This window comes from Phaethon aethereus (genome assembly GCF_964289735.1).
Source record: "Phaethon aethereus genome assembly, chromosome: 21".
NCBI classification, from domain to species: Eukaryota; Metazoa; Chordata; class Aves; order Phaethontiformes; family Phaethontidae; genus Phaethon; species Phaethon aethereus.
Window position 1 is genome coordinate 8609828 of NC_138597.1, and position 27128 is coordinate 8636955.

Below are 27128 nucleotides of genomic sequence, written 5' to 3' on the forward strand. Positions count from 1 at the left end.
TGTTTCCTTTAAGAACTCTGTTTAGACATTTTTTAAGAAAACATTTTTAAATGAATTAAAAAGCTAAATGAACCCTTTCTTTGAAAGTCCAAGGTAGCTAAAATAATACATGCAACAGCCATAAAAGTAGATGTATATGGTAATAGTCGTTCAGAAGAACTGACACAAGTTTTTAAGGAGCGCTTGCCAAAAAAACTAGGGTCGGCTTTAGCATAGTCATTTGAAAAAGCTGTTACTCAAACCCTGAAGCTCTTCTGATGCCTTTCTAGTTCTCCTCCTGCTTGCACTTCCTTTGCAGCTCCTCGCTGTATCTGGGTCCAGAGCAGCAGGGCTGAAATTTTCTGTTCATATTACATTTCTAGTGCAATCAGAAACCAGATGCAGCAGACCCGCCAGGGACAGTCCACTGAATTTTGGGATGCATGTTTGAACCAAAATGTCAAACTTGTTAAATTTTAATAATCTTTGCTTTTAACTTCAATAGAAAGGGCTTCCCCCTACATTTTCAGAGCTGCCGGTGGAATATTCTCCTGACAGACATTTGATATTCAAGCACTGATGTAAATCCTAACGGTTTAGAAAGCAATATAGGGAAAGCCACGCCTGCATGTACCTCTCAGTAGAAGTTGGGAGGGATGAAGGGATGGAGGAAGGACCACTTCGTCACTGAGTTGGAGGACTGGGTGTCGGGAGGATTTGGATTCACGTCCGTGCCTGCCCAACTCCGAACAATACCCTTTCCCTCTCTTTGTCTCAGTTTCCATGTTTACAAGGTGGTGATAACAGCAGGTCTCCGGTGAAAGAAGTGTGTTAATTCACTAAGAAGCAGGATTTATTCCTATGTTGAAAGAGGCATCAGATAATAAAAAGTTACAGTGTTTTGATACACAGAAAAGTTTGGGTGGGATTTTTTTCTTACTTTGCCCCGTTCCTTCCACAGCAGCAAAGTCTGTAGGTGAGAGAGGTCATAAAATTCGCATTTTGAAAGCTTAGTATTTACAGGTTGTTAAAGAAAACACTGATGTAGCCTTAACTTAGCATCGCTAGGGCGTCTTGCTAATTTAACGAATACAAGGTCTCACCCTCCCTTCTAGCCGAACTGAGGCCTGGCTGGCAACGTATTTATAGAACATCCCCATGGAGTGGTTACTTACCATTAATGGCATTAAAGAAAGGGTAGGTTTGATTAAACGAGGCAAAGTTCTTCTCCCTTCAGCCCTCAGTGCTTCCTGCCGTGCCAGGGCTACAGGGAAAGCAGACTAGCTCATATAGTTAGATACCATCGTTAAAATGGCGTGATTATCTTCCGTGAAAATCCCGAAGACGAGCTTGAGCAGGAGCAGTGCATCCCCTCAGATTTCTGTAGAGTCGCTTCTTGAGAGATTCTCTAAGAGAGTAGTTCATTGAAAGGGAAAGGTGTTGGTGTTACTTCTCGGTGACAGCCTCTGTGGGTCTGGCCCGTGCCAGCTGGCCGACGGCTGCCATTCAGACGGAGCGCTGCTGTCTGTCGGCTGCGCTGGGGGTCTTCCAGCCCTCTCCCCCGCGCATCTCCCCCAGCGCGGCGGCCAGGGCTCCCAGGGCTGCCTCTTCCCTTTCCAAACGTAGCCAAGACCACAGCCTGGTGAGGCTGGGTCCTCTATAAGCATTTAAAGAGGGGGATGGCTTTCCCCACATGCTTGCACCCTGAAGAGACCAGATGGACTCATGAACCTGGTTGTGTTGAGGGGGAGCTGACGCAGAAGAAAGCTGAAGGTGTGCCCAAAGGTATGCAGGGAAGCCTTCGCAGGAGGGCTGTGGGGCTGGGTTTCTAGAGGTGCGGCCCAGCGTGTAGCTCCAGCCAGCTTTTTACCCCTTTTCCTCTGCCTTTCGGGAGCCGGGATTTCGGTGGCAGGGTGGAAGGGGTGGGGGAGCTCCCAAGGAATTCCCTGCCCTTTCCCGTTAATTTCATATTGCTTTTGTTGTTGCTTTCTGTTGATGCTTTAGGTGAGGTCTGTCACAAATCCTACACGCAGTTCTCCAACCTCTGCCGTCACAAGCGGATGCACGCGGACTGTCGCACCCAGATCAAATGCAAGGACTGCGGCCAGATGTTCAGCACTACCTCCTCGCTCAACAAACACCGGCGCTTCTGCGAGGGCAAGAACCATTACAACCCGGGGGGGATTTTTGCCCCTGGCCTACCCCTAACGCCCACTTCCATGATGGACAAATCCAAGCCCTCTCCCAACCTCAATCACGCCAGCCTGGGGTTTAATGATTATTTTCCATCCCGCCCGCACCCAGGGGGTCTTCCATTCTCACCTGCCCCCCCAGCATTTCCTGCCCTCACTCCGGGATTCCCAGGGATTTTCCCACCGTCTCTATACCCCAGGCCCCCTCTGTTACCACCCACGCAACTGCTCAAAAGTCCCCTCAACCACGCTCAAGACGCAAAGCTTCCGAGCCCCCTCGGGAACCCAGCGCTTCCCCTGATCTCTGCAGTCAGCAACAGCAACCAGGCCACTTCAGGAGAGGAGAAATGCGAAAGCAGCCTGGAAAGCTCCTACCTGGAGAAGCTAAAAGCCAGGAACAGTGACATGTCCGATGGCAGTGACTTTGAGGATGTCAATACAACCACAGGCACAGATCTGGACACCACCACTGGCACCGGTTCTGACCTGGACAGTGATGCGGAGAGTGACAGGGACAAAACAAAAGATAAGAGCAAACAAATTGAGAGCAAGCCGGATTTTGTCAGCAGCTCTGTGTCTGCCAGTTCCACCAACAACACGAGTGAGATCCCTCTCTTCTATTCTCAGCATTCCTTCTTTCCTCCCCCCGAAGAGCACCTGCTGCCTACTGCGGGAGCAGCTAATGACTCTATTAAAGCTATCGCCTCCATCGCAGAGAAGTATTTTGGGCCTGGCTTTATGGGTATGCAGGAAAAAAAGATGGGTTCGCTCCCGTATCATTCCATGTTCCCTTTTCAGTTCCTCCCCAATTTCCCCCATTCACTCTATCCTTTTACGGAGCGGACCCTCAATCACAACTTGCTGGTCAAGGCAGAACCAAAGTCACCCAGGGACCTCCACAAAGTAGGCAGCACCAGCTCGGAGTCGCCCTTCGATCTCACCACAAAGCCAAAAGAAATTAAGCCAATCTTGCCGCCACCTAAGGTCCTGCCAGTCCCGTCCTCGGGGGAAGAACAGCCACTGGATCTGAGCATTGGCAACCGCATCCGAGCCAGTCAGAACGGAGGGAGAGAGCCGCGGAAAAACCACATTTACGGGGAAAGGAAGCTAATGGCAAGTGAAGTCTTACCCAAGATTTCGCAGTCTCAACTGCCTCAGCAGCCGTCCCTGCATTATGCTAAGCCATCGCCCTTTTTCATGGACCCCATATACAGGTATTAACATACCCTGCCTTAAGCGTTTCCTCTAACGAGCGAATTTTCTAGGTGACATCGCAAACTGAGGCAGGTCGGGGTGTAGGGCGTTTAGAAAGAGCGGTGAAAGTCTGCTGCAGTCAGTTGTACTTCTCTCTCCTTTGTCACAGCACGTTGAATTTTCTGAATCAAAAGGGCTGAGTAATTGAAAGGAGTACTCATAATCAATATGTATAAAGAGCACATCCTTATTTTGATAAAGAAGAAACTTGACCTATTTAAGGACTCTCCCACGAGCCAACACTAAGATGGCACTTCTGCTGGGGAAATTCCAGAGGTTTGATTCGATAAGAATGCAGAGTTCAGATGCCTCGGAGCCCAGGCTCTCATGGCTTGGGAATGAGTCAGGAGCCCTGGGAGTCTGGAAATGCAGCTCTCCCACTGACTTACTTGACGGCCCTTTGTGAGCCACTTCACCTTTCTTCCTCCCCACCCCCCTTTTCTTTCTAATTTCTTTTCTGAGAGTTTGCTGGTTCCTACGAACGGCAGTTGTGGACCCAGCGTTTTGAAACGTTTTTTAGGTCTGGAGTAACAAGTAGCGTGCAAATACATGGTAGCGTGTTATTACCCAGATCTCTGCCAGATACATTTATTGCAGACTTGTCTTAGGCAATAACAGGGTTTTCTCATTTCACTTGAAATGGATGGTTATCGAGGAAGGCCTATGTAAAGCAGACTGGATGAAGTTACCCAAACTGCCAGAAGGAATGAATCCAGAAGATTGAAAGGGAAGACTTGAGTCTTTTGTTGTTTCAGAGCTTTTTCTAAAACCCGTTTCTAAAGGAAAATTATTCTAAGCTTTACGGTGAGGCTAGCAGTAAGTTTGCGTACCACCCATCTGGGCAGTGGCACTACCTTTGTTGTCTTCCTGCTATGGGTGAGCTGGATTTGTCACGTTTGCTTGTTTTTAGCAAAGCCTGGTGAAAAGAGGTATCCCGGGCTAGCTTGATTTCACCCTTAACACGGCAATTAATTCTCCCATAGCATAGGGTGCTTCCTGACGGTAATTTCGGTACGTCGGTTTGGCCCAGAGGGCTCCTGTATTCAGTGCCTTGTTCAACAGCCAGTTCCTGGAAGCGAGTGGTTTGGTCTTGTGTTACTTGAGCTAAACGTGAGCACTAATGCAAGACCCAAGTGCTGCAGCGTTGCGTAGTGAGCCTAGTTGTGCTCCAGCCTGCTGGAAGGGTAACGGATGTGCCGCAGAAGCTGGTGTTTTCTCAGCGCTGGGAAGACTCGCAGGCACCGCAGAGCGGTTGTGTCAGCACTGGGATGGTTCGCTTGAGTGTTCCAAGGACTGCGAACAGCAACGGACGGCGTGGCCTTTGCTGCCGGCTGGAAGAGCAGGCCAGGAGAACAGCACCTATGTCAGTGCCTCGCTGCTATTGTACGGTTGATAACTGTGGGAAAAAATGATGTCAATGTCTAGCCAGGCCAAAGAACTGTCAGCTGAGATGAGGATTAGCGAGCCCTCGTTGCTCGCTATTAAGAAAGCGTCTCTCGCTTTGCCAGCGCTCTCAGGGTTGATGCTGTGTCGCTTGCTTACATGCTTACCATCTGTGATGGAAATGGCTACGTCGCAACCCGGGACGTGTAATGTGTTCTGTCTGGGACCCACCGTGGTCATCTCCTCCTGGAAAAAGAAGTAATGATGTAAACAGCCCGGTGTTTGTTTTTGTAAAGAGTACTTCTGGAAAGAACCAAACGAACGGGGTAGAAAGGCAAAAGCTTCGCCTTAGCGTAGGATCCTGCCACCTCTGGGCATTCTCAGTAGGAATGTTAAAATAACACGGGCTGAAAAAGCCATTGCCAATTAAAACAGCAGCCTCGGGAAAACGGTAAAGGTCCAAAAGACAGATGGAAGTGAAGGATGGGGACATCATTTGTTGCATTCCATGGGATGCATATAGTTTTAGTAATATATTAAAATAGAAAGCCAGTGGTGCAGTTGCTTGCGAATCGGGCTTCTGATGTAATGAGCTAAACAGCAGAGCTTCCAAGTCCCAGCTTAAAAAATATGGAAATATTTTGTTTCTAAACTTCTCTTTATCAGACTCTCTCACACCATTTGGCTCCTTCATTTTTCTCCCAAAGGCCACTTAAATCCTTGGCATTTTCTCCTGGTGATATAATTTAACGCAGCCAGACAGCCTGAAATCAGTGCAGTTTTTAGCTCAGCCTTGTTAAGGTAACGTTCTCAGGCACTAGGCTGAAAAGATCAGCTTAATCCTCTGGTCCCTGCGGAATTCAGCTCTGACGAGGAAGTTTGTACGTTTGTTGTGTTCTCATTACCCGACCCTGGGAGACGGTGAAGCTGCGGGAAACGCTGTCGCTCCACGAAGGTTTTACGTTTCTGATGCAGGTGGGACTGTCCCTCGAGACGCCTGCTGCCAAGGGCCAGAGGGCATTCCCCGGGCGTCGCAGCTGACCTCGGCGCGCCGCAGAGAGGGAAGCTTCGCTGGCCGGGGTGTTGCTCGCTGGGGTTTACTCTCTTACCTTGTGTCAGGGAGAAACTTTTTACGTCCTGTTTTACAGATTGTTGTCTTTCTGAAGACTCGTGCCCGTAAAAGCACATACCTTCCAAAGCGCAGTCGCTCTGACTGCATTTCAAATCCAGCTCTTCCCTTTTCTTTTACCTAAGAAAAATTAAATGCAGATTAAATACGATTCACTAAATAGCACTCTGCATGACTCTTCTTTTAAACTCTTTGGTAATTTGATCCACACACCAATCAGCTGAAATGCAGCAAAATAATTTGCTCTCAGTTATGCTGGACTAATGTAGTTAAAATTACTTTCTCTTGGATTTCTGCTGCTTTAGCTGAGATGGACTCTATTCCGGTAATTTAAAGATGCAGCTGCATTTATTGGAGTTACTTTCATAACACTTTTTTCCCATAGAGGACATTTCGGTTTCTCTTTTCGGTGATTCCACACCACGGTTTCCCGTGACTTTGGTGAAAGCAAAGCCAATATTTTAAAAAATAGCCCAACTTTAGGATCGTTTCTGCATAGTAAGGCGCTTGAAGCATGGAGTATGTGAACAGAGCAAAGTGACATCAGAAGAACTCGGGTTCCTGAGTCACTTCAGAAATCTCCCACCAGTTCCGAACTTTTAAAATTGTTGTCCACATATGCCTGCCAAAGAAACTCAATGCAAATTGTATCTCAGCTGCAGGGGAGGAAACAAATATGAAACACCTAATGATTTCAGCACACTTGGGGCTGCAAAGTCTGGCCCAGTGTTAGCTCTTAAGATAAAGACAAACTCTCAAAGACAAGTTTTTTACATGCAGTGGCTGCCCTCTGTGGACTCTAGAGCTTCTCCCACTTCAACATTGCTTTTGTTGTAAATGTAGGTTTTTTCATGACCCTTCACGACAGCAGAGGCTTATAAACCGCTGTAGCAGAGGCATTAGTTCTCACATAGAAAGACTAAAACGTTTTCATAGTCGTCAGTCTGATGGCTAAAATAATACTGCCCAAGGGAGGGGCTCCATTTTCATCGTGCTTCCAGGGCCTTGTGCGGGGTAACTTGTGAGTCGTAATTTGTAGTATCCAGTAGACGGGGAAGAAGGACATCAGTAGGAGAATAGCCTCAGATATATAACTTAAACGCCCCTGCAAATGGTTTGGCTATTTCTTTGCTGCCTGTAGCCCTGTGAGGTATGTAACCCTGTGTGTTGTTGTCCAGCAGGGTGGAGAAGCGGAAGGTGACGGACCCTGTGGGTGCCCTAAAGGAGAAGTACCTGCGACCCTCCCCGCTGCTTTTTCACCCCCAGGTAAAAGCAGTGACGTCGTAATGCGGTATTGATTGAATGAATGCCAAGGAGTTTGAGGTGGAGCTGGTATGAACAGGTCACTTAGATCCGACTCTTTCTCATCCAAGCGCCCGACGGGAAACTCCGCTATTTCCCACCGGTTGCTTGCGGATACTTTCCATTTCGTACCTGGTTTGAGGATGGCCATTTCTTTTGCGTTAATGGAAGACCAGAGATGAGGTCTGGACAGCTCATGCGGTCTGCCAAACTCCCCTTTCACATGCCAGGATGCCTGCGTGATTTTTCCATTGGGAACGCCTGCTTCCATCATTTGCTGTAGTGCAAAGAGGAGAAGGACTGGCCAGCACCCAGGCAGTAGCGTTTTACACCTGCCTGACGTTCCCTTCCATCACCCAGAACGCGTGAAGGGGCAGGGCAGTGGGGAGCCAGGTTCAGTTCTGCCTGCTCCCAAAGGTGGTGGGTCACTTGGTGGGGAACCGGTATTCCTTCCTTCCTGCACAGCTGCTCTAGTCTCTGTTCTTCCGACAATCATGGATATTTGCTCCCTCCACATCTCCTTCGGGTGTGAGTCACTGCAGAGCAATGGGAAGCGCTGCCGGACGGCTTTCCCGTTTGACAGGGGACCGGGAATGCCGGCCCGCTGGCCCGCAGTGCCGCCGTACCAGGCCTTTACCCCAGAGTATTTGAAAGGCACAACTAAGTCCGCAGGGCAGCCAAGACTACTCACGAGAATCAACCCCGGTTTACAAAACCCCTTATCTGGGAAGCGATAGCTAAACTCTCCGAGAAGCGGTGTTACTCTGTGCCCTTAGCAGTCCTTGCTCCGTGATGGTAATGCAGCGAGTTCTGCCACACGCTGCCCGACACCCTCTCCAGCGTGACGGTCGCCGGTATCCTCCCTCTCTCCTGCTGTGAACGCATGCTGGGAGCCGAGCTCTGCGGCCATTATTGTGCTCTCCTTTATATTCACAAGCATTGTTCTCCTCTGATAATGTTTCCCACCTTAGATAAATAACTCGCAGGTTTGTGAAAGCTGGATCCGGGTTGCTTTCACAGCTAAACTTAGTTCTCTCATTGTTTCACATCAGCCTCAGAGTTTGGTTAATAACTTCCCCCGATTTTTCCTTCATACAGGCTGGATAATGGTGACAGGCTGGCCAGGAACATCCTGTGTTTGTGTGAGTTAGAATAGTGGGGATATCTGCCTGTAAAGAATCTGATAGCAGGGAGGAGCTAGTGTGGCAAAGCAACCCAACAAGACGATGAGAAACGTACAGAGCCTGAGTAGGAGCAAGCATTGGGTGGAAGGTGATTAACATTGTTCCTGAAATCCTGACCACGTCCCCTTCCCATGGCAATGAAAAGACGTGGAAGGTCTGGTTATCTCTACTAGCTTATCACACAGAATAGCCTAAAATTTACAATCGCTCGAGCCCGAAACTTCCTGCAAACTAATTTTTAATAAAGTGGGTTACTGTGTAAAGATCGCTTGACCTGGACAGCTGCTGTTCCCGTGCTATGTAACCAGTCGGGTATTTCAAATACGGTGAGCAAAGGCAGGTCATTTGTTCAGGAACCTGTGAGATTTTACTACCAGATCCCCATTCGGTGTTATCCTGGATCTTTTCCTAAGAAATCTTCTTTTCAGGGGCTCCCGCTTCCGTCTTCTTCGTTAGGACCAACGTTCATATACCGGGGTCAATGAGAGGCATGCTCCATGCGTGTTCCTCTCGCCCTAAACACGAGACTCTGGTCTCGGCCTTTTCTTCTGTGAATAATTGCCCAGCTCTCATGGAGGGCCCTGGGTGGGATGTGATGAAGCCAAAAGGTGTGATAAAGACTGAGCGTTCAGAAGATGCTTTCTCTCTCAAAATGAATTTTCAGGCCACTTTTATCTCGTAGCCAGTCATTGACAGGAGTTTCTCTGCTCTGATGGGAGTTATTCTTACATTGTCTGTTTCAAATGAAGCTCTGGGCAACATAAATAAATGGTGTAACTTTTTGATAACTTAATGGAAGACCTTTTCTCACCTGTTAAGTTTCTTTTCTTCTCTCCTTCTTTTTTATTATAACCAGGCAGTTGTTCCCTAAATAGCAAAGTGCCTTTACCGCTGGAGAGGCTACGGCCGGTGTTCAGAATTTTAAAATAAGCCTACGGCTATCAAGCCAGCAAACATCTCTGACTAAGTGCCTAAAGAACAGGGCACAACAAAAGATATCTCCAGGTACTCCAGCAAAGGGCTGAGTGGCATAGCTCTGAAAGATCCGGATAGCATTTTAACGTGATGGTTTTGTTACATGACTGGCAGCTGGGGCAGAGCTTTTGCTGTAAATGATCAAGTAACCTTTTCAAGTGGCTGGCGCTAAGTATTACTTACTATTTATCATGGGCTGGGAGCCTCCAACTAAGGGGCCGTGGATCTATTATCGAGAAATGGGTTTTACTACTCCTCTTTTTTACAGCTTATGAATGGTTGTCAGCCTCGCACAATGTATTCTTCGGTGATTAAGACAACTTTTTTTATAGTCATACATTTTAAACAATATCTTGGCTCTCTTCCCCTCCCCGAGCCCAGTTTAATAAAATGTAAACGTGCAAAAGGTCAGCCCTTCCTGTACAATAGAGCATCTAGTTTTGATATATGGCTTCCTACCGCCTTCCGCTCGTTGCTGTCCCCCCGGCTCGCGGGCCGACTCTCCATTCAGGCTCCCACTCCCCCCAGCGCTCCCCTCTTTCCCGGTGATGTCATCGGCGGTGAGGAGGCAGCTTTATTGCTGCCTTGTTTGTTTTATCCGTGTTTGCCGCTTGATATCTTGAAAGTGCTCTCAAGAGTGCATAAAACTGAACCTTGGAGATGTCAGCGTAGTCCTCCGAGTTGTGTTTCTCTCTTGGATTTGGATTTCCTGTTTTGCTCTAATGAAAGTAGAAATGGTTTCCTTTAGGTAGGGTTTTTATGCGTAGCCTTTTTTTTGCACACAGGACGACTTTTTTCTTTCCCTTTTCGCTTTCCCCTTCTCCTGTATGGCCAGGTTTTTCCCTTTCTCCCTCTTTCTGGTGGGGTATTGAATCCAGTGTTTATGTGAGAACGGGGCCGTTGCCGAGTCACGTGAACTAGAGCTGATAAAGGCACCCAGAAACGTTTTACTCGGCGCCGCATCTCTAGGGCTGTGTGCCTGCCGCTCCCATCCGAACAGGCCTTCCGTGTGTAGGCTGTGGGCCTCCGAGCCGTAACTCATCCAGCCACTGCTTGCGTAGAGTATTTTGGCTGGAATTCTCTTTCACTCCAGGAAGCTCAGCCATCTCCCACCCATCCTTCCATCACCTTTACTGGCTTCTGAACCTTTCTTAAACATAATTAAATGTTGGCCTCTTCGCTAGGCAAGCTCACTCCATCCTGAGCCTGATCTTAACTCCTCCTCTTCCCCAGCTGCTCCCTCTTCACCCCTCCAGCCTCAGCCTCTCCGCTGTCCCAGCTCCCTGACCAGCGGTCCCGCATTCCCCCGTGCGCGCTCCAGCTCCACTTTGGCCAGGATTCTTCCGCCTCCTGCCCAAAAGTTCTCTGTCCTTCCTAACCTGGGGTCGTCTGCCAGCCTGCCTGCCCGCAGCTCGCTTCTGCTGTCCCTCGGAGCCCCTGCGAGGCTGATGGATGCTGTATGAGGAATCAAACCTCCTTGCTTTCCAAGACTTTGTTTTGAGCTTGAGAGGAGGGTTTGGGCGGTGAGTTCTACATGCAGCATTTGACCCCGGTGCTTAATTTCAGTGTCATCCCTGGAGAAAGGGAAGCCAGGCCCAGTCTGAGATAATCTTGAATCTGAAATGCTGAAAGTAAGGACATGCATACTGCAGAAGGTAAATGAGGGCCTAATTGCTGAGGTCTAATGCTTACTGCACGGCTTTGCCAGTTGTATCTTTTCTGATTTCTCTGAGCCCAAAACACTATTTCTCTCTTTCCTGGCTGGCTTCGGTGGCTGTGCAGCTAGCTTCTGAGAGTAAGAGCAAACATCAGCAACAGGCTTTGACCAATACACTAGTGCTAAAAGACATGTTTTATGCATCACATATTGTTCTTCCTGTGGATTTTTATGACACGAGGTCTTGCCTTGTACTTGTAGATGTCAGCCATAGAAACAATGACGGAGAAACTGGAGAGTTTTGCAGCCATGAAGGCAGACACTGGCACTTCCCTGCAGCCCCTTCCGCATCACCCGTTCAACTTCCGATCTCCGCCACCCACGCTATCCGATCCCATCCTGCGCAAGGGCAAGGAGCGTTACACCTGCAGGTAAGGGCCTGGGCACCCCGCAGAAGCGAGACCGTACCCCCAGCTCGTTGAGGCAGCACTGGGAGGATGCTGCCCGGCTGGGGAGCTGCACTGGACACCAGTGTGCAAACAGAGCAGCTTCGCATGGACATCCTTACTGTCCCGGCGGGGGTGGGAGGAAAAACAAGAAGCAGTAGAATTAGAACAGAGCATTCTGATGACTAATTCACTCTGAAATAGCTTGTTTTGTCTGGTAGAACATCAGCATCATCTATTTTCTTTGTAATTTTTAATAACCTTGAGAGCAGATCTGGAGATTCTCAAGCAGACGGAATTCTCCAAGCCAAGTCTCTTGTGTGTGCTAGCAAACGCCACAGTTTCCAATGCAAGTGCAATCTCAGCTATGCAAAATAATGGAATTTTAAAAACGGGATACAGTAAACAGCTTTTTCAAACACAATTGTATCCACAGAAATACTTACATATCCATTGCAGCTCTAAAAGCTCCTATCAGAGCAGATCACTGGGGAATAAAAACCTGTATCTGCTTACACAGTTTTACCTGCAACTACTAGAAGTCCGTGTGGTGGCTCCCACTGCATTTGTCTTGGGTGCGGTAAGCAGGTACATACTTTGTTCGATGTATATTCAACTCTTACATTCAACTTTGCCACAAAAGCTGGGGGCTCAAATTTCAGTTGAGTATTTAGAAATTTGAGGTTTCTACCTACAATAGGGACTGTACGTATCTTTAGATGTACACTCACAAATCAACGTTTGAGTTTTCATTGTCGATGAACACTCGCGTTAACCATTCATCTTCAGGGTACCTGAAGGTGCTGAATGTCTCTGAAATTAAGAAAGTCTACTCCTAAGTTCCTTCTACAACAGTAAGCATCAGGTTCCATAGTCACAGAATGTAACCTTTCATCCTTAATATTTTATTTCCCAATTAGTATTTTTATTCCTTTCTTCCCTTCCTTTGAGTTTACTGTGAATCAGATTTATTGTGGAACACGATTCCTTCTCTTATTTAATTTCCTATTGCTGCAGTTCCTTATTCTAAGCAGACTGTCAGATTCACGGCAGCGTATCTCGGTAACAGTAACACAATGCTGCAGCATTTATCCAGAAGAAAATCCTGTGAATTCTGAGAAGGATGATGAAGTACATTCTGTATGATAAGCAACTAAACAGGGCTATAAAGGAGATGTATAAAAATCTCAGGCGATGGATATATGAAAGGGCAGTGCTTAAACGCTGTTTATCCTCATGCAGGAACGAGGTGGTATCGAATGCAGTTACCGAGTGACAGGTTCAAACGAGCAGGAGGTTCTTTTACACGACACACAGTCAGCAGAGGAACTTATTGCTGTAGGAGGTTGTGGATGTCCAAAGCTTATGTGTGTTCGAAAAGCTTTTAGAAAAATAGGCGGAAGAAACTCAGCGAAAGGGAATCGAACACAGCTATTTGACCTTAGGCTCGGGAGGATCTTCAGCTTCAGGTGGAAGCTGGGAGAATGTATTGGGGCTGGGTCACTACGTCCTTATTGTGTTCCTGTATACTTGCCCAGGCCTCCAAGATGAGCTACTAAGTCAACAAGGGTTTGGGTCTGAACTGGGTGTTGTGACAGGGTTCATTCTTTCTCCTGCCCTTCCCAACGACGCGGCATCACCGCCTGTCGTTCTGGGTCTCTGATGGAAATGGGCTGCAACCGGTATCTCGCCACTGTGAATCCTGTTATTCTGGGGTGGGCGTCGCTCCGTTAGCTGTTGCCTCCACGTCTTCCGCCCTCAGTACGTGGGTGCTTAGAGTCATTAGGGCATAAAGGGATTTTCTGGTTTTGGGAGCGGTATCAGAATGAGCGAGGTCGATGGTAGCTGGTGATATGGTGTTTGTGAATGATGTGGTGTGGCAGGACTTTCATGCACTGATGGTTACTTTGGCTTTCACCGTCTAGGTACTGTGGTAAGATCTTCCCACGCTCAGCAAATCTGACAAGGCATCTGCGGACACACACTGGAGAACAGCCCTACAGGTGATGTTGCCCCCCGAGATAAACCCCCTTTCCCAACACACTTCTCATTCACCACGGTGTTATTTTTTCTCCTTTCTATAAAGCTGTGCCAACATAATACCGCGCTCCTGGAGCATTACATATAATGATTCGTAGGATTGTATATTATGCGTACCAGCCAAAAATAATCAGGCTTGGCAGCTTGAAGATAGACACTTAACTTATATTTAGATGTATGCTGGCAAATGAGTGGTCTGATTTGCAGTGTTGTTTAACACTCACATTAACCATTCGTCTCAAGGACAGCTGAAGGTGCTGAATGTCTCTGAAAATCAGGCTGTTTTGAAGGGCTTGCCAGTAAGTTAACCGCGGGGTCTGGCTAGGGTTTTTTTTCTTTTCCTAATGCATATCAGAGGTGCCTGGAGTAGTGGATCAGAAAGCAGAAGAGAGGAAAAGCCCTGTAGTATATCTGCTTTAAAATTGAAGCTAGGGAGTGTGCTGCCTTCAACCGCAAAGTTTAAAACGAGCAAGCGGAGGGGGGAAATGCGCACGCCGTTTCACACGTTCGGTCGGGCGTTGAAGGCAGAAGGCCGAACTGCTGTTTTCTGCTAGTTGCGGACAGGGTGATCTGATTTTCATACTGCAGTTTGCTTGTATCTACGCAAAAGGGCACGTTGCAAAACTGCCCATCTCTTCCCCCGGACAACACCCTGCACACAGGCATGGCGTTCCGGCCTGGGCACACGCCGGTGCTGGTCCTCCTAAAGGGACTCCCGTTTCCGTGAGTGTTTTAAATTGGAATGCACCTCACAAGAAAATACATCTTAAGAGTGTGCGTGTGTATGTAGGTATATGAAGGACTGTTTCTCATGGACGACCAAGTGGGAATTTTCTCCCCCAGTATTTTCTTCCTCCTGTTTTACAGTCAGTTTCAAAAAACTTTGGCAAAATGTATGCTTGGGTTGATTTCTTGTTAGAACAGGTACATATCTGAGCAAAACTGAATGAACGATGGATTGAGAGCTCACTGAAAATCAAGCATTGCCTTTTCCATAACGTGAGTAAGTGTTTTGCGCATTGTCAAACAAGAGTAACAATTCAAACGGCTTCGTTTTCGGTAGCTGATATTGTGGTATTTCCATACACAGTCGCAAGTTCACAACAAAGCTAGTGTAATAGTTATTATATAAAGAGAAGCACAAACAAATTTATGAGCAGCAAAAGGCCATGCGGTCAAATACATCAAATTTTTATGCTTAGCTTAAGTTAAGAAGCTGCTCTCTCCCACATTGTAATCCCTGGTACATACAGAGTCAAATTTTTTTTCCATACAGAGTCATGCAGAATTTTGAGTGTAGACGTTAGGTAAATTAAAAATAACCCCCCCCCCCCCAAAGCAGACATATATTTTGGAACCATTCCCCGTTCTGATTTTCTCAGTTGCGTTATTTGACGTGCCTTGAATGAATACTGTGTATTCACTATACACCCCTGTCTGACTGAAATGTTTGCTCCCGATTATTCAGAGATTGTTAGTTCAGTTTTCTTCCAAAAAAGGAGACTTGCAACTTAACAAAGGTTAGGAAAATAAAGATTTATTTGATCTGGTCTTCTCCCAGAAAATGGCCTGTGTGTTTTTTTTGTAATAGAGGTTTGACTTCTGGACAATGTTGCATTATAATAGCACTCCTGAGAGTTAGTGCTACGTTTACAGAAGAGCTTAATTATCATTGATTTTCTTTTGCTCTCAGAGAACTGAGATTTCAACTTCTCCAGCAATAATTGTTTCGAAAGCTTGTTTTTTAAGTGCCGACTTTATGCAGGTAAAAGGAGGTTGCTGACTTTTCAGTGTTTACTGGTGTCTTTCTTACAACTTTTCTTTGGATGGTTTAAATGTTTTTGCTTTTGACTCTGTCCCTGTGTTATATATTCATCCAATACGAATTAAAATGTTCTGAAAGCTAACATAAACTGACCAAATGTCCGAGTGTAGATAAAGAAAAAGGCAGGCCAGAAAATAAGCTGCTTTGGGTTTGATTCCCGATTGTCATGGAGAAGTGATGTGTTTTTTACCAAGTCGCTTAAAGTTCCTAGCTGTCTATTTAATTATGTATAAAGTAGGAATTAATAGCACATGAGCCATAAAGAGGCAAATTAATTCTTTTTGTAAAGGGAAAGCACTACCTGTTTTTTGAAGAGTAAGAAATACCTGGTAGTGCATTTTATTTCCTAAAAATCAACAGATTTGAAAAGACTCAAAGACGATACGCTACACAGTGAAATTCGGCATGCTTCTTTTCACTCTGCTTTTCCCCACCAAATCTAAAATTCAGTGGTATGCCTTCCAACACCCCATGGTAAAAATGACTATCAGACCTCTTCACTGTTTGTTTCAGAGAAATGCACAATAAGTTGGGCTTGTAAAATTGTGTCAGACTTACCCGGAAACTCAGGTTGTAAGAAATAGGACTTTGTTGTCATTCTGAGCTTACCAAGCAAAAGCCAGAAGAGGCACTTTTCAGCGAAGCTCCTGCTGCTTGGAGCTCAGGAACGCAAGGGTGCGTTGTAGTTGTGGGTTTGCTGCTTTGGTTTTCGCTCTCTGGAACTGCAGACTCACATAAACTACGGAAAACTGGGACGGGGAACAACTAAAAGCTATTTGATTCAGCAAGACTATTTTCTTCTTTCAAGGGCCCGTTCCCTTCAGGACACCATAATTGATATTTGAGTTACACCCAATCCTGAAGCATTGCCTGGGAGGCTGCGATTCCTCCTGTAAAGATGCGCTTCCTGACGTCTGTTTTGAATTTGTTTTTCTTTAATTCTCTTTTAGGCCCCCGTGTCCTGTTATCTGCATTAAGCTGACACTAACAACTAAAGCGGACGTCTACCGTGTCGTTTAAGATTGTGCATGGTTCAATACAAATCTCTTCTTTCTCGTTTCCTTTTTTTAAAATGTAGCCTAAATTCATCCCTGGTATAAACGCACTTGAGAGTAAGGAGTTGCACAGAGGAAGAGTAGCTGTCTGTGTGTTTTTTATGCTTTGGTTTTTGTTTCTCTGTCTTTACAGCTCACATTGATCATCATGTAAGCGTAGGCTTTGGAAAGCGCGCTATCAAACACCGCACTGTCACAGCTGAAGTGTTACCAAACTGATATAGCCGTATAGCGACTGGCTCGGTTTCTCATTCTTACGTTCCTGGGTTTTGCTGCCTAGTTTTCCCCTTCCCCCTGTACCGTACCAGGTATCTGAGCTCCCTCGAGCTGGGAGGATTGCCCGCCACTCCTCAGAGCTCCCGAGTCCCAGCTTTGGCTCATTCTCAGCCATTATTCACTCCCGCTTTGTATTTTTTTAGCCCACTGGTGTGTTACTTTAAACCGACAAGGAAGAAACTTTACCAGCATTTTGTCAGCATGTTTACAAAGCAAATACCGCTGCTTTTGAGTTTTACTCTTCTCCTGCCTGTGTGTTCACCTCTTCCCTGAATTTAAGCTGATTCCTCTGTCTGGGTCATTTATTTAGATTAAAACCAGCAGAGATCCAAGTACGGACCCCTCTGGGACCACAAATAATACGGCACGTCTCCCTCGTCCCTTTGCTTTCAGACATTAGCTATTGCTCCTTTCGAATGCCCCTCTGTTTTCTATTTTTTTAACAAGCTCTTTATCCCTTCTCCGTACCCTAACCTGGATCCGCATAGCTCATAGTTAGAGCAAGGACCTGTCAGAGGAAACTTTTCAAAGACTTCCTGAACATCTAAATGAATTGACATACAGGAGGCCAGAGCGGTCTTGCCTTACGCACGCAAGCGCTCCCTTTGAAGTCGCTGGAACCGCTCGTGTGAGTAATGTGGGCGAGAGCCGGCGTGGGTGCCTGGGGCAGCCGTAGGCACGGCGGCGCGCGGGAGCCCCGCCGCCCCTCTTGCGCCCGGCGCACGCGGACGAGGGAGAGTTTGGCTTAGAAGGACATAGAGCTGGTGGGGACAGGCAGGGGGTGAAAACCTTGGGCAGCAGCAGGGGCAAGGAGGGGGCTGCTGATAGAGTACGAGTGGCACTAAGCTGGGCAAAGCGGCTTGCGACAGTCCTGTGGAATGACGAGGATATCGGGATATTGGCTAGTTTGGACTTTTCCGTTTTCTGAAGTGCTGAGCAGCAGAAGCTGCTGAAGCCTGGCAGCTCCTGAAGGCAGAGTCATTGCTTGGTAGCAGATAGGAGGAGAGTAAGAGCTGGAAATCCGGCACGTTTAACTCTCCATATACAAACCGTGCTTGTTCTTGCCGGTGTTCAAGTAACGCCTTGTTTTCTTTAGTTGTTCGATCCGTGGGTTTTGCAAAAAATGTAAAAGAAGAACTTCTGAGGTCTGGGAAAACTGTGGCTTAAAAAGAGATTTTGCTTTCTTCCTAGGTTAATCATACTAAAGGTTCATGATTTGAAATATCCGTGTTCCTTTCAGTGATTTAACAGTGGGAGATTCAGAGGTGGACATGGAATCCATAAACATGCAGCGAGAGAGAGTGTTTCATAAATGTATCTCTGCTATTTCCAAAAATAATACCAATTTATTTTTGGAGACAAAATTAAAAGCACAGCTGTAGCACATCTGGAAACGACGTGTGCCTTTCACGGCATAGATTTTTGTCATTCACGCCTCCTTCCCGCATTTGAACCTGTTGTGTTTGTAGGAGACAATACTACGTCCTCCGTGTCGAGGCAAATGCAGTTTCATAGGTGAATGACACAAGAGAAGGTCTGCGTGCCCTCTTCACGTAACGGACTAGCGGCATTCCTAAAACGCGTGCAGATGCACCACCGTCTTCACGCCTTGTCGAACAGGAGCTCAGCACAGGGGACAAACCTTGCTCTCGGGTGGAGGAGCACAGAGCAGTTCTGCTAAAGCAAGCGCTTTTGTTCTGGAATGACGAGGGCTTAAGAACGGGTTTTATTTTGTCCCAAAAGTGTACGGGATTTGCAGAGGTCTGTTGCAGAGGAAAGATTCCGCTTCTCATGGGTTTTGGAAGTAGAGCCATGAGGAAAGCAGCTTTGTTGAGGTACGAACGACGTATTTAAAGGGAGATCTAATGAGGGGTTCAGGCGGATTCAGAGAGGAAGTAGATTTTCTAAGAGCTTTAGTTCTGAAACTCTTCATTGTGGCTCAAAGCTGCCCTCTTCAGTACATCGGCTGCCTCCTTGTTCTGCGCTGGAAGAGAAGCAGAGGGCCGAGTTCACAAAGCACCACGCTTTAGCAAAGCCTTGTTTTTATTTGGAGGGAATCTGAATCTGGAGGGGGGGGGGGGTAGCAACTTTGAACAAGCTTCCAACACATCTACTATGGGTCCTGCAGAGGTTCCTGTCAAAGAGGGAACATTTCTTCATTCAGCAGTTTCCCTAAACATTCTGGCTTGGCTCTTTACAGTCTACATTTTTTCGCCATAAACAAGGTACTCGATAAGTAGGGGTAAATCTTATCCCGTTTGGAAACTACGGTGTATTTCTTGGGGGCTATTGTACTATAATAATAACCGTACTTACCTTTAAAGGCGTGCTGTACAGCCTACATCTTGAGTACTGCAAGGAATTTCCCAAACAAGGCTGGAGTTTTCTGTATGTCCAGATAACCATGTGGTGCAGGGCTATGGTAGCTACTAACGATTTTGTACATTTAATCTCCCTTCCTGCTTCTCCTTCTGTCTTCTTTTTCCTCCCTCCACAGCCATATTTCACCTCCTTCCCCTACAAAATGAGAAGGGTGGAAGAAATAAATTCACCTTTCTTATTTTTACATTCATGTGTGGAAAAGTAATTATTTTGTTTAAAATTCTTATTGTTTGGATGACTCACTTCTTAATTAATCCTAATCCTTTCTTTGTGCTCCTTGAGTAACAATAATATCAGATTTGTCTGGAATGATTAATGCCTTGTGCTTCCCAGGTCCTCAGCTGAGTAAAGATTTATAGGCCAATGTTTTCTGGTTTTCTGATAGTCAGATTTTTCTTTTTCTTTTTTTTTCCCCCTCACGTTGCACTCTTTGGCATTTGCTTCTATTTTTCAGGTGTAAATACTGTGACAGGTCATTCAGCATTTCCTCCAACCTCCAGCGGCACGTTCGAAACATCCATAACAAGGAGAAGCCATTCAAATGTCACCTGTGTAACCGATGCTTTGGGCAGCAAACCAACTTGGACCGACATCTTAAGAAACACGAACACGAGAATGTTCCAGGTAGGAGAGGGCGAGGCTGTGTGGTTCTCTTGGGGCACCGGAGGGAGAAGACACCACAGTCTGGTCTCTCTGGGCCTTGGGAAGTCTTTATGGAAAGCACCATTTCTTAAGGCTGAGTATCATTAGGTAGCAAAAAAAACCACCACCTCCTCGTGCAGCCAAAGGTGCGTTTATCCACAGCGCATAACTGTAACACACACGCGCTCGTGTGCAGTACGCGGCTCTGCCAAGCTCTTGTCAGGTATTGCTTAGAAGTGCCCTTTCCCAATCCATAACGTAGTGAACGTGATGCTAACTTCCCGGGGACTCTGTCCAGGGAGCGTAACTGCACATTGTGAGATCTCCCGGTACAATGCTGATATGGACGTGTCAAGCTCTACCAAGGGCTGTCAACCTGAAATGCGTTTGTAGGTATGTGTGATGTTCAAGAAGATAGACTTTGCCGTAAGATAGAAACTGAAGGAAGAAATTCCTGTGCTGAAGGCAACTAAGTGACTTCCCAGCCTAGGGCAAACAAATTACAGAAAAGTTATAGGCAAACAGGTATGCAGTGGATAGCGGTTCTTAAACTGTATATACCATCGGTAAATGCTAAACATCACCTATATTTCTGTAGTCAAGTCTGGAAAACCTGAGCTTCCTTTGGCAGCTTTGGTCTGTGAGATTTCTCTTAAATGTTAAATTATTCATACACAGTGAGGGGATTGTTGCGTAACGTTCCTCCTTTATTTTCTCACTTAATAATAGCTTTGACAATGTCTGATTGTTTCTCCTCTTCTCTTTTCTTGTTTCACTCAGTGAGCCAGCACTCTGGAGTCATTACAAACCACCTTGGGACCAGTGCCTCTTCCCCAAACTCGGAATCAGACAACCATGCACTTTTAGATGAAAAAGAGGATTCATATTTCTCTGAAATCCGAAATTTTATTGCAAATAGTGAGATGAATCAAGCATCAACTTTAGCAGATAAAAGGTAGACAAGCAAATAGAATTACCTGGTGATGGGTATTGTTAACGTGGTTGAAAGACCAGTCAGCCTCTGTCCTGCAGTACTTGATTTAAACGCTCCAAAGAGAGCAATGTAACAGTTTGGAAGGAAAATGCATTCAACTTTTGAAGCTCTAAGCCCAATGTTAAGTCTTTTCAGAAAGCCACTTAAGTTGGGAGGGCTGACACCAGAGAGCCACTAACCGTTGGAGACGTGGCTGCAACCGGTGGGAGCAACCAGTGGAGCAAATTTCGAGAGAAGTTGCGCTGAGGGAAGGCAGGCAGGCTGCCTCCTGCCCTTGGCTCCAGTGCAATAGATGTGAGAAAACAGTGTTTCTTCTCTAGATAAAAATGTGATTATTGAACTGTTACCTTCTGCCGTGAAACCACCTGGCCTGTTCCCTCACTGATCAGAGAGTACTGATTAAGGAAACTGGAGGCCCCTGCTTTTCTAGTCTATTTGTTTCAAATCTATCCGTATCACAAGCCTTATTTTGACTGAGTGATATTTCACCTGCTGCTATCCTGTTTTCACAAGTAGCTGTTTAATGCCAATACTAAGATTTAAGTCCAAAATGCAAGTGTGAGAAATCCACGTAAAGAACGGTACGAAGTGTGGAACACGCTGACATAACCTTTCTGGTGAAGGTGTTAATCTTACTTTACGTCACTTGGTGGCATCCCGTTGGGTTCCGAGTCCATAGCGCTGTGATCTCGCCCTCGTTCTCTTAACGTAAGGGGAAACTGCTAGTTTTGTGGAGTCCGCTAGCTCCATACGGGCACGAACAGCAAAAGTAACATGAGAGAGAAGTTAGGCTGGCTGTTTGATTACACCGTGAGGAAGCTTCTGGTTGCTCAAAGGGAGATTGTTAGAATACAGTAGCACAGAGAAGGAAGAAACCTGCTTGTCCCACAAGTGTTATATTTTGAGAGATGGAAAACCATCATTTAAATCCAGACTAGACAAAATTCTAATTGGAAAAGCATTAGGGTTGGTGTACACTTAGAATCGTAGAATAGTTTGGGTCGGAAGGGACCTTTAAAGGTTACCTAGTCCAACCCCCTTGACATAAGCAGGGACGCCTTTAACTAGATCGGGTTGCTCAGTTACTTGACATGCTTATTAGCCCTCAAGACACTGTGAAGGCTGGTTTTTAAATGCCTGAAACATGTCGGTTTTCCTTTTCCTTGCAGTTTAAATAGTATGTATATGTACATAAATACGTCTCTGTATTCATACATATGTATAAAATTATCCAAGACTTGCATTACGGTGAAAATCCATGACTTACGCATTTGGCATCTTTTCTGTTTTCCTTTGCTTTCTTCTTCCTCCCTTTGACCAAATATTTCAGGCCAGAAATCCAGGATATTGATGGCAATTCCCAGTGCCATGGACTAGCAAATGAGAAGACAGAAGATGTGGATGATGAAGATGAAGAACTGGAAGAGGAAGATGATGACAGCCTGACAGGGAAGTCACAGGATGAAACAGTATCACCCACCGCAGAGCCCCGAGGAGCATTTGAGGATGAAGAAGATGAAGAGCCCACATCTCTCACCATGAGCTTTGACCACACCCGAAGGTGAGGCGGGCGATTCCCTTTGAAATGTCACATGGGGCTTAGACTTCTGACCCCGTGTCAGTGGTAGATTGTGAGTGCTATTGTTTTATTTTTCAAGCCATGTACATACCTCCGGTTTGATTTAAGCATTCACTTGAGAGATTCCATTTTCACCACGGTGGGGAACATGAAACAAGTGGACTGGCAGGAGAATTTGTGATAAGGTGTAAAGTTGGCATCAGGAGGGCAGTTAGTACAACACAGAAAACAACATTTTCAGGGTAGCATGGTTCAGCAGATAATGTCTTTCTCGCTAAACACTGGTCAGGGCAAAGGACGAGGCATATGTACGCAATCCGTTTTGTGCTGTACCTCTACCCATTTCAGTTGTAGCAAAATGGTGTTGACTTCAAGTGGAGTTCTCAGAGCTCTGGCAAAAAGTGAAGTTTTTTTTTCCAAGGTCAAGCCATGTCTAGACACCTTTAAAATTGAAGTTTGTTGCACATAGTATAGGCTTAGCTTTCTTTTTGCCTCCGATTGCCTCCGTTTCCCAACTGGTATTCGTAACAAATGTCCCATGATGCAAAGTAGTATCTTACTTCATCTCAGTGCATCACTATTTTCCTTGCAACTCAAAGAAAATGCAGCAGTGTTCTTCAGACATTGATCCAGTGTCAGACATTTCAAGGGGTGGACAGTGGACATCACACAGCAGACCAAAGTGAACTGTAGCCATGCTGAATCACAAATACCTATAGCACTAATGCTTGTTTGTGCGTAGTCGTGCTCTCCACTTTTTCTTTGCTGCTTGCATCTCGTGTCGTTTTGGTGTTTGTCTGTCTGTCAGTTCACGCATGTGGCTTGTGAGACCCCCATGGTATGTGCATGCAGGCACTGGGTTAGCAGCACTCGCATTGGCTAGATGTGAACCGTGAGACGAGCTAACAACAGGTCAACCCCTTCCCCTGGTCATTGGTACAGGTGTATTGAGGAGGACGAAGCCGGCTTGTTAGATTTGGAGCAGATGCCGAATTTTGGGAAGGGGCTGGATCTCCGCAAAGCAGCCGAGGAAGCATTTGAAGTTAAAGATGTGTTTAATTCCACCTTAGACTCTGAGACAATAAAACAGACTCTGTACAGGCAGGCTAAAAACCAGGTAGGTATATGACAGAACATTTTATCTAGCTTGCCGCCAGCACGTACGATAGGATTAGTGAGCAGCTGGCCTCCTTTAGCTAAGGTTTATTTTCCCCTTCCCGTGAGCAGGAATGCTAACTGTAATGAGCGAATCGTATGTGAACCGTGTCTTGTTGCAACTATACCGAAATAGAGGAGGAACGGAGCGGGCATCAGTTTTAGGTCAGCAGATCAATTTATCACTTAGCCTGTGCTGTGAGAACATGCTTATATAGAAAGATAGAGGCATCTGTCTGTTTTTATCTGTCTGTATAAATGTTTTTATTACTCTAATTTATCTATGCTTTGGGGTGGATCTTCAGTTGGTGTATACTAAGGAACTGGAGGTTTGGTCTGCAGCAAGAGTAATAAGGTACCCTTGGGTTTGATGATAAAAGGTGTAATAGACAATAGTATTTCCAGGACTTGCAAGCCAGCAAGTCTAGAGGACTTCCTCGTTTACATCCCCGATTTCTAAAAGCAAACCATAAAATGGAAGTCTGCCCTCTGAGCTAGGCCAGACCCACCAAGAAACCTCCAGAGGACATCGCGGCACCTATTGGAATTTTGAGAAGAATCTGGAGGTTTTTCTGAGGCAGATCCATTTGTGCTTTCTGCTTTTTCATTAAACCAAAACACTCGGTCTAGTTTTATGAAGTTCGTATCTTGATCCCTACAAAAGGATTCTCACAAAAGAGCTGTTCAATGAAGTCACATCACCGGACTGGACTGGAGAGAGCACACTCAGCCCTTCATGGGGGATGGGTACAGCTGTTGCCTTGGAGTGCCTGTCTAACCTTCAAGCAACAGAATTGGTCATGAAATCTGTTTTAAATGTCCAGCAAAGCAGTAGCTTAATGCAGTGGCCAAGCAGAACGTGATTATTGATGTATCATAGCCTAAAACTTGTCCAGTTCTTGTCTTCCTGCATAGTAGGTGCTAGTACTGAAGGTGGGGAAGGTCTGCTTGAAGATAGGACGCAGCTTTTTTCTGGGTGAAACCATTTAAACACAAGCCACTTGCCTGACTCTTAACATGCACTCTCTTACTAATATGCCGAATGTACTAACTATTTAGGAACAGCCAGCTCTTCTAAAATGTGTACTACATTGTTATGTCCAGCCTGTGCTTGGACGGGGGGTGGTAGTTTTGGTTTTTGAATCAATTTTATAGTGTATGAGGTGCAGGACAGGTTACGCTTAAATCATAGTAAGTAACTTACATAATTCGAACCGTCCCTTGTGCAGGTAATGTAATAGTAAAACAACATGTGTGCGAGCCCTGCAGCATTCCTTTGTGGCTGTCTTTCTTCTAAACGATTTTAGAAGCGCGCATGTCCATAACGCTACAAAGCTGTACCTCTTCCAGCGCACAGCTACAATACATCAGCGTGTGGCTTGGCAAGTAGATCTGACTCTCAGCTTTTAAGAGGAGAGGCTGAAGTCGGATGACTGGTTAGTATCTTCACCATTACAGTTGCCTTACTAAGGGTCCTGCTGTACTCAGCGTTGTACTGGTGTCCCACGTAACGTATGGTCTTTGTCTGTTGCCCTGCAAAGGATTGTGTGTGGGTGGGTGCAACCTCTGGGAAGGAGAGCGCTACACGGCCGCAATTTCATTGCGAAGCAGGAGCGTACCTTCCAGCAGCTGCTGGAGACCAGGCAGGGTGGGCTCCACGTCCTCCTCTGTTTCAGATCGCGGGTGGCAATTACATTGGCTTTCACCTCCAGCGTGTGAAGTGATCATCCACCTAAGTCTTCACACCGCTCGAGTGGGCTGTGGAAGGACGCAAAGGTGTATGAGACAAGTAGTTTTAGAACAGGGAGAGCATCTAGGTTACAAAGGAGCGAGCAGGTTGTTAGAGAGGAAACGGAGGTCTTGATGCATTTTTCTCAGCGGACGCTTTTAACTGTTTCACTTCAATAAACCTACCCCGATGCCAACGAGCATTTCATGCCTGTATTTCCTAAATATCTATGCGCAGGTTCCTACAGGCACCAGTGGGCTCAAGCTGAGCAGCGAGGCGAGACAAGTAGCCTGCTGCCCGCAGCTGCCCATCGGGCTACAGCTGGCGGGGACATCGCCACGCCGTGCCGGGGCCTGTGACCGGGCCCTAGTCGCGCTTAGCCACTTGCTTGTCTGTAGGTGTGGGTTTTTTAAGGATGAAACAAAGTAGTTGGCACTCTGCATGTAGCCGCTTTCCCCTGAGCGCAGGGCCTAGAATCAAGCGTGTGGGTTTGTGACCAAGTGCGGAGCTGGCACAGAATGGATTTGGTCCTGTAAAAGCCGCTGGGAACGATGGCCTCTCCTGACTAACCCTACACCTGCCTATAAACTCTGTGGCGAATTTGAGTAGTTGGAGCGATGGGTGGCATCCCGGTGTGTGAAGGAAGTTTAGCCCTGCTGGCAAGGTTCCTAGCCAGGCCGAAGGGTGCTGGCTGGCCTACGTGTCCTGTATGGTTAGATGGTGCCGTGCTTCGCACGGTTTATTGCAGCCTGTCCTGCGTGTGTATTCACACGTGTCCTCTGCATTACTCTTCTCTCCTCCAGGCTTATGCAATGATGCTGTCCCTGTCTGAGAACGCTCCCCTCCACACGTCCTCCCAGAACTCTCTGGGCGCTTGGTTGGACATGGCAGGAGCAGCTTCAGAGTCGGGGACCTTTAACCCCATCAACCACCTCTGAGAGGTCAACAAGGCACTGGCCAGAGTCCCAGCGAGGAGGCGGTGGTGCTGCAATTATCCCAGCAAAAATCCTAGCAAGCAGAAGATGGATGAGAGGGCCTCAGGGAGTCGTCTGGACTTTTGGCCGAGAAGGAAACCTGTCGCATCCGACCTACAAGTCCTGCGTTTTTATCTCTCCAGAGTTTTTGTTTATAATTTATCCGAATGAACCTCTCCAAAACTGGATAACCCTGTGCAGCCCTAGGATTTCACAATCTATAGGAATAGCCTGAGCAAGACACGAATTGCAACAGTGCAATCCAATTTTGGCCCCTCTAACGTTAGAAAACAGTATCACTGAGCCAGTAAAGCCTGCATATAAATGAAAGCTTGAAACCGTTCGGTAGCATTTCCTTTCAGTCCAGCTGAATGGTGAAGTAGTAAGGAAAGAGAGCCAGGTGTGACCTATCCCTGGTGCAATTCTGACATAGTCGCTGGAGTTATACCAGGGAAGGGTAAATTCAGCCCCTTTAATTGACCCCCCAAAGAATCTGAAATTCTGTGTGCCCACAGAAGTACCGTCCTACCCTTTCTTCCCAACAAAAGATGCTGGCACAGTGCAAAGCTACTCGAAGGTGAGGCCACATTGCCTGCAGTCACGATACGCCATATGCAGTGTCCCAACGGAGAAATCTTCAGCCTGGAGCATTGCTGGGGTTGGGGTTACCAAGGTATCGTGCAAATACGTGGCTCACCGTCACGGGCTGTGCCCTGAGTGCCCTTCTGTCTGTGCCTACGCCGCAAAGTTAGGAGTGCTCCATCTCTGCTCATGCCTGCGAGCCCAAGCTGTGGCTTGGACTTGAAGCATCCGGGGCGTTTCCGAAAAAGCCGTGCTCAGAAGGTGTGCTGGTGCGGGGGCGGTGGCACTCGCCCTGCGCTGGCCTGAGTGCCCCGCGACTGAGCTGAAAATGCTTGGGCCTTCCCGGGCAGAGAGGTCCCGGGGCAAACCCTTGCCTGGAGAGGTGGAGCTGGGC

At 46.7% G+C, this 27128-nt stretch overlaps 1 protein-coding gene across 2 annotated transcripts in view; it reads left to right on the forward strand.

Annotated features, from left to right (window-relative positions):
• Positions 1 to 26116, forward strand: part of PRDM16 (PR/SET domain 16) — a gene marked incomplete at both ends in the record, with an annotated part of 337348 nt that extends 311232 nt beyond the window's left edge. The window contains 9 exons of one of the 2 annotated variants that reach the window (XM_082009472.1): positions 1984 to 3385; positions 7116 to 7203; positions 11317 to 11486; positions 13427 to 13504; positions 19534 to 19703; positions 20502 to 20676; positions 22046 to 22276; positions 23237 to 23411; positions 25982 to 26116. In XM_082009472.1, the coding sequence (XP_081865598.1) occupies positions 1984 to 3385; positions 7116 to 7203; positions 11317 to 11486; positions 13427 to 13504; positions 19534 to 19703; positions 20502 to 20676; positions 22046 to 22276; positions 23237 to 23411; positions 25982 to 26116 (2624 nt within the window). The remainder of the gene's footprint in view (positions 1 to 1983; positions 3386 to 7115; positions 7204 to 11316; positions 11487 to 13426; positions 13505 to 19533; positions 19704 to 20501; positions 20677 to 22045; positions 22277 to 23236; positions 23412 to 25981) is intronic. The other variant, XM_082009473.1, reaches the window with a different exon arrangement.
• Between the last annotated feature and the right edge of the window lie 1012 nt (positions 26117 to 27128).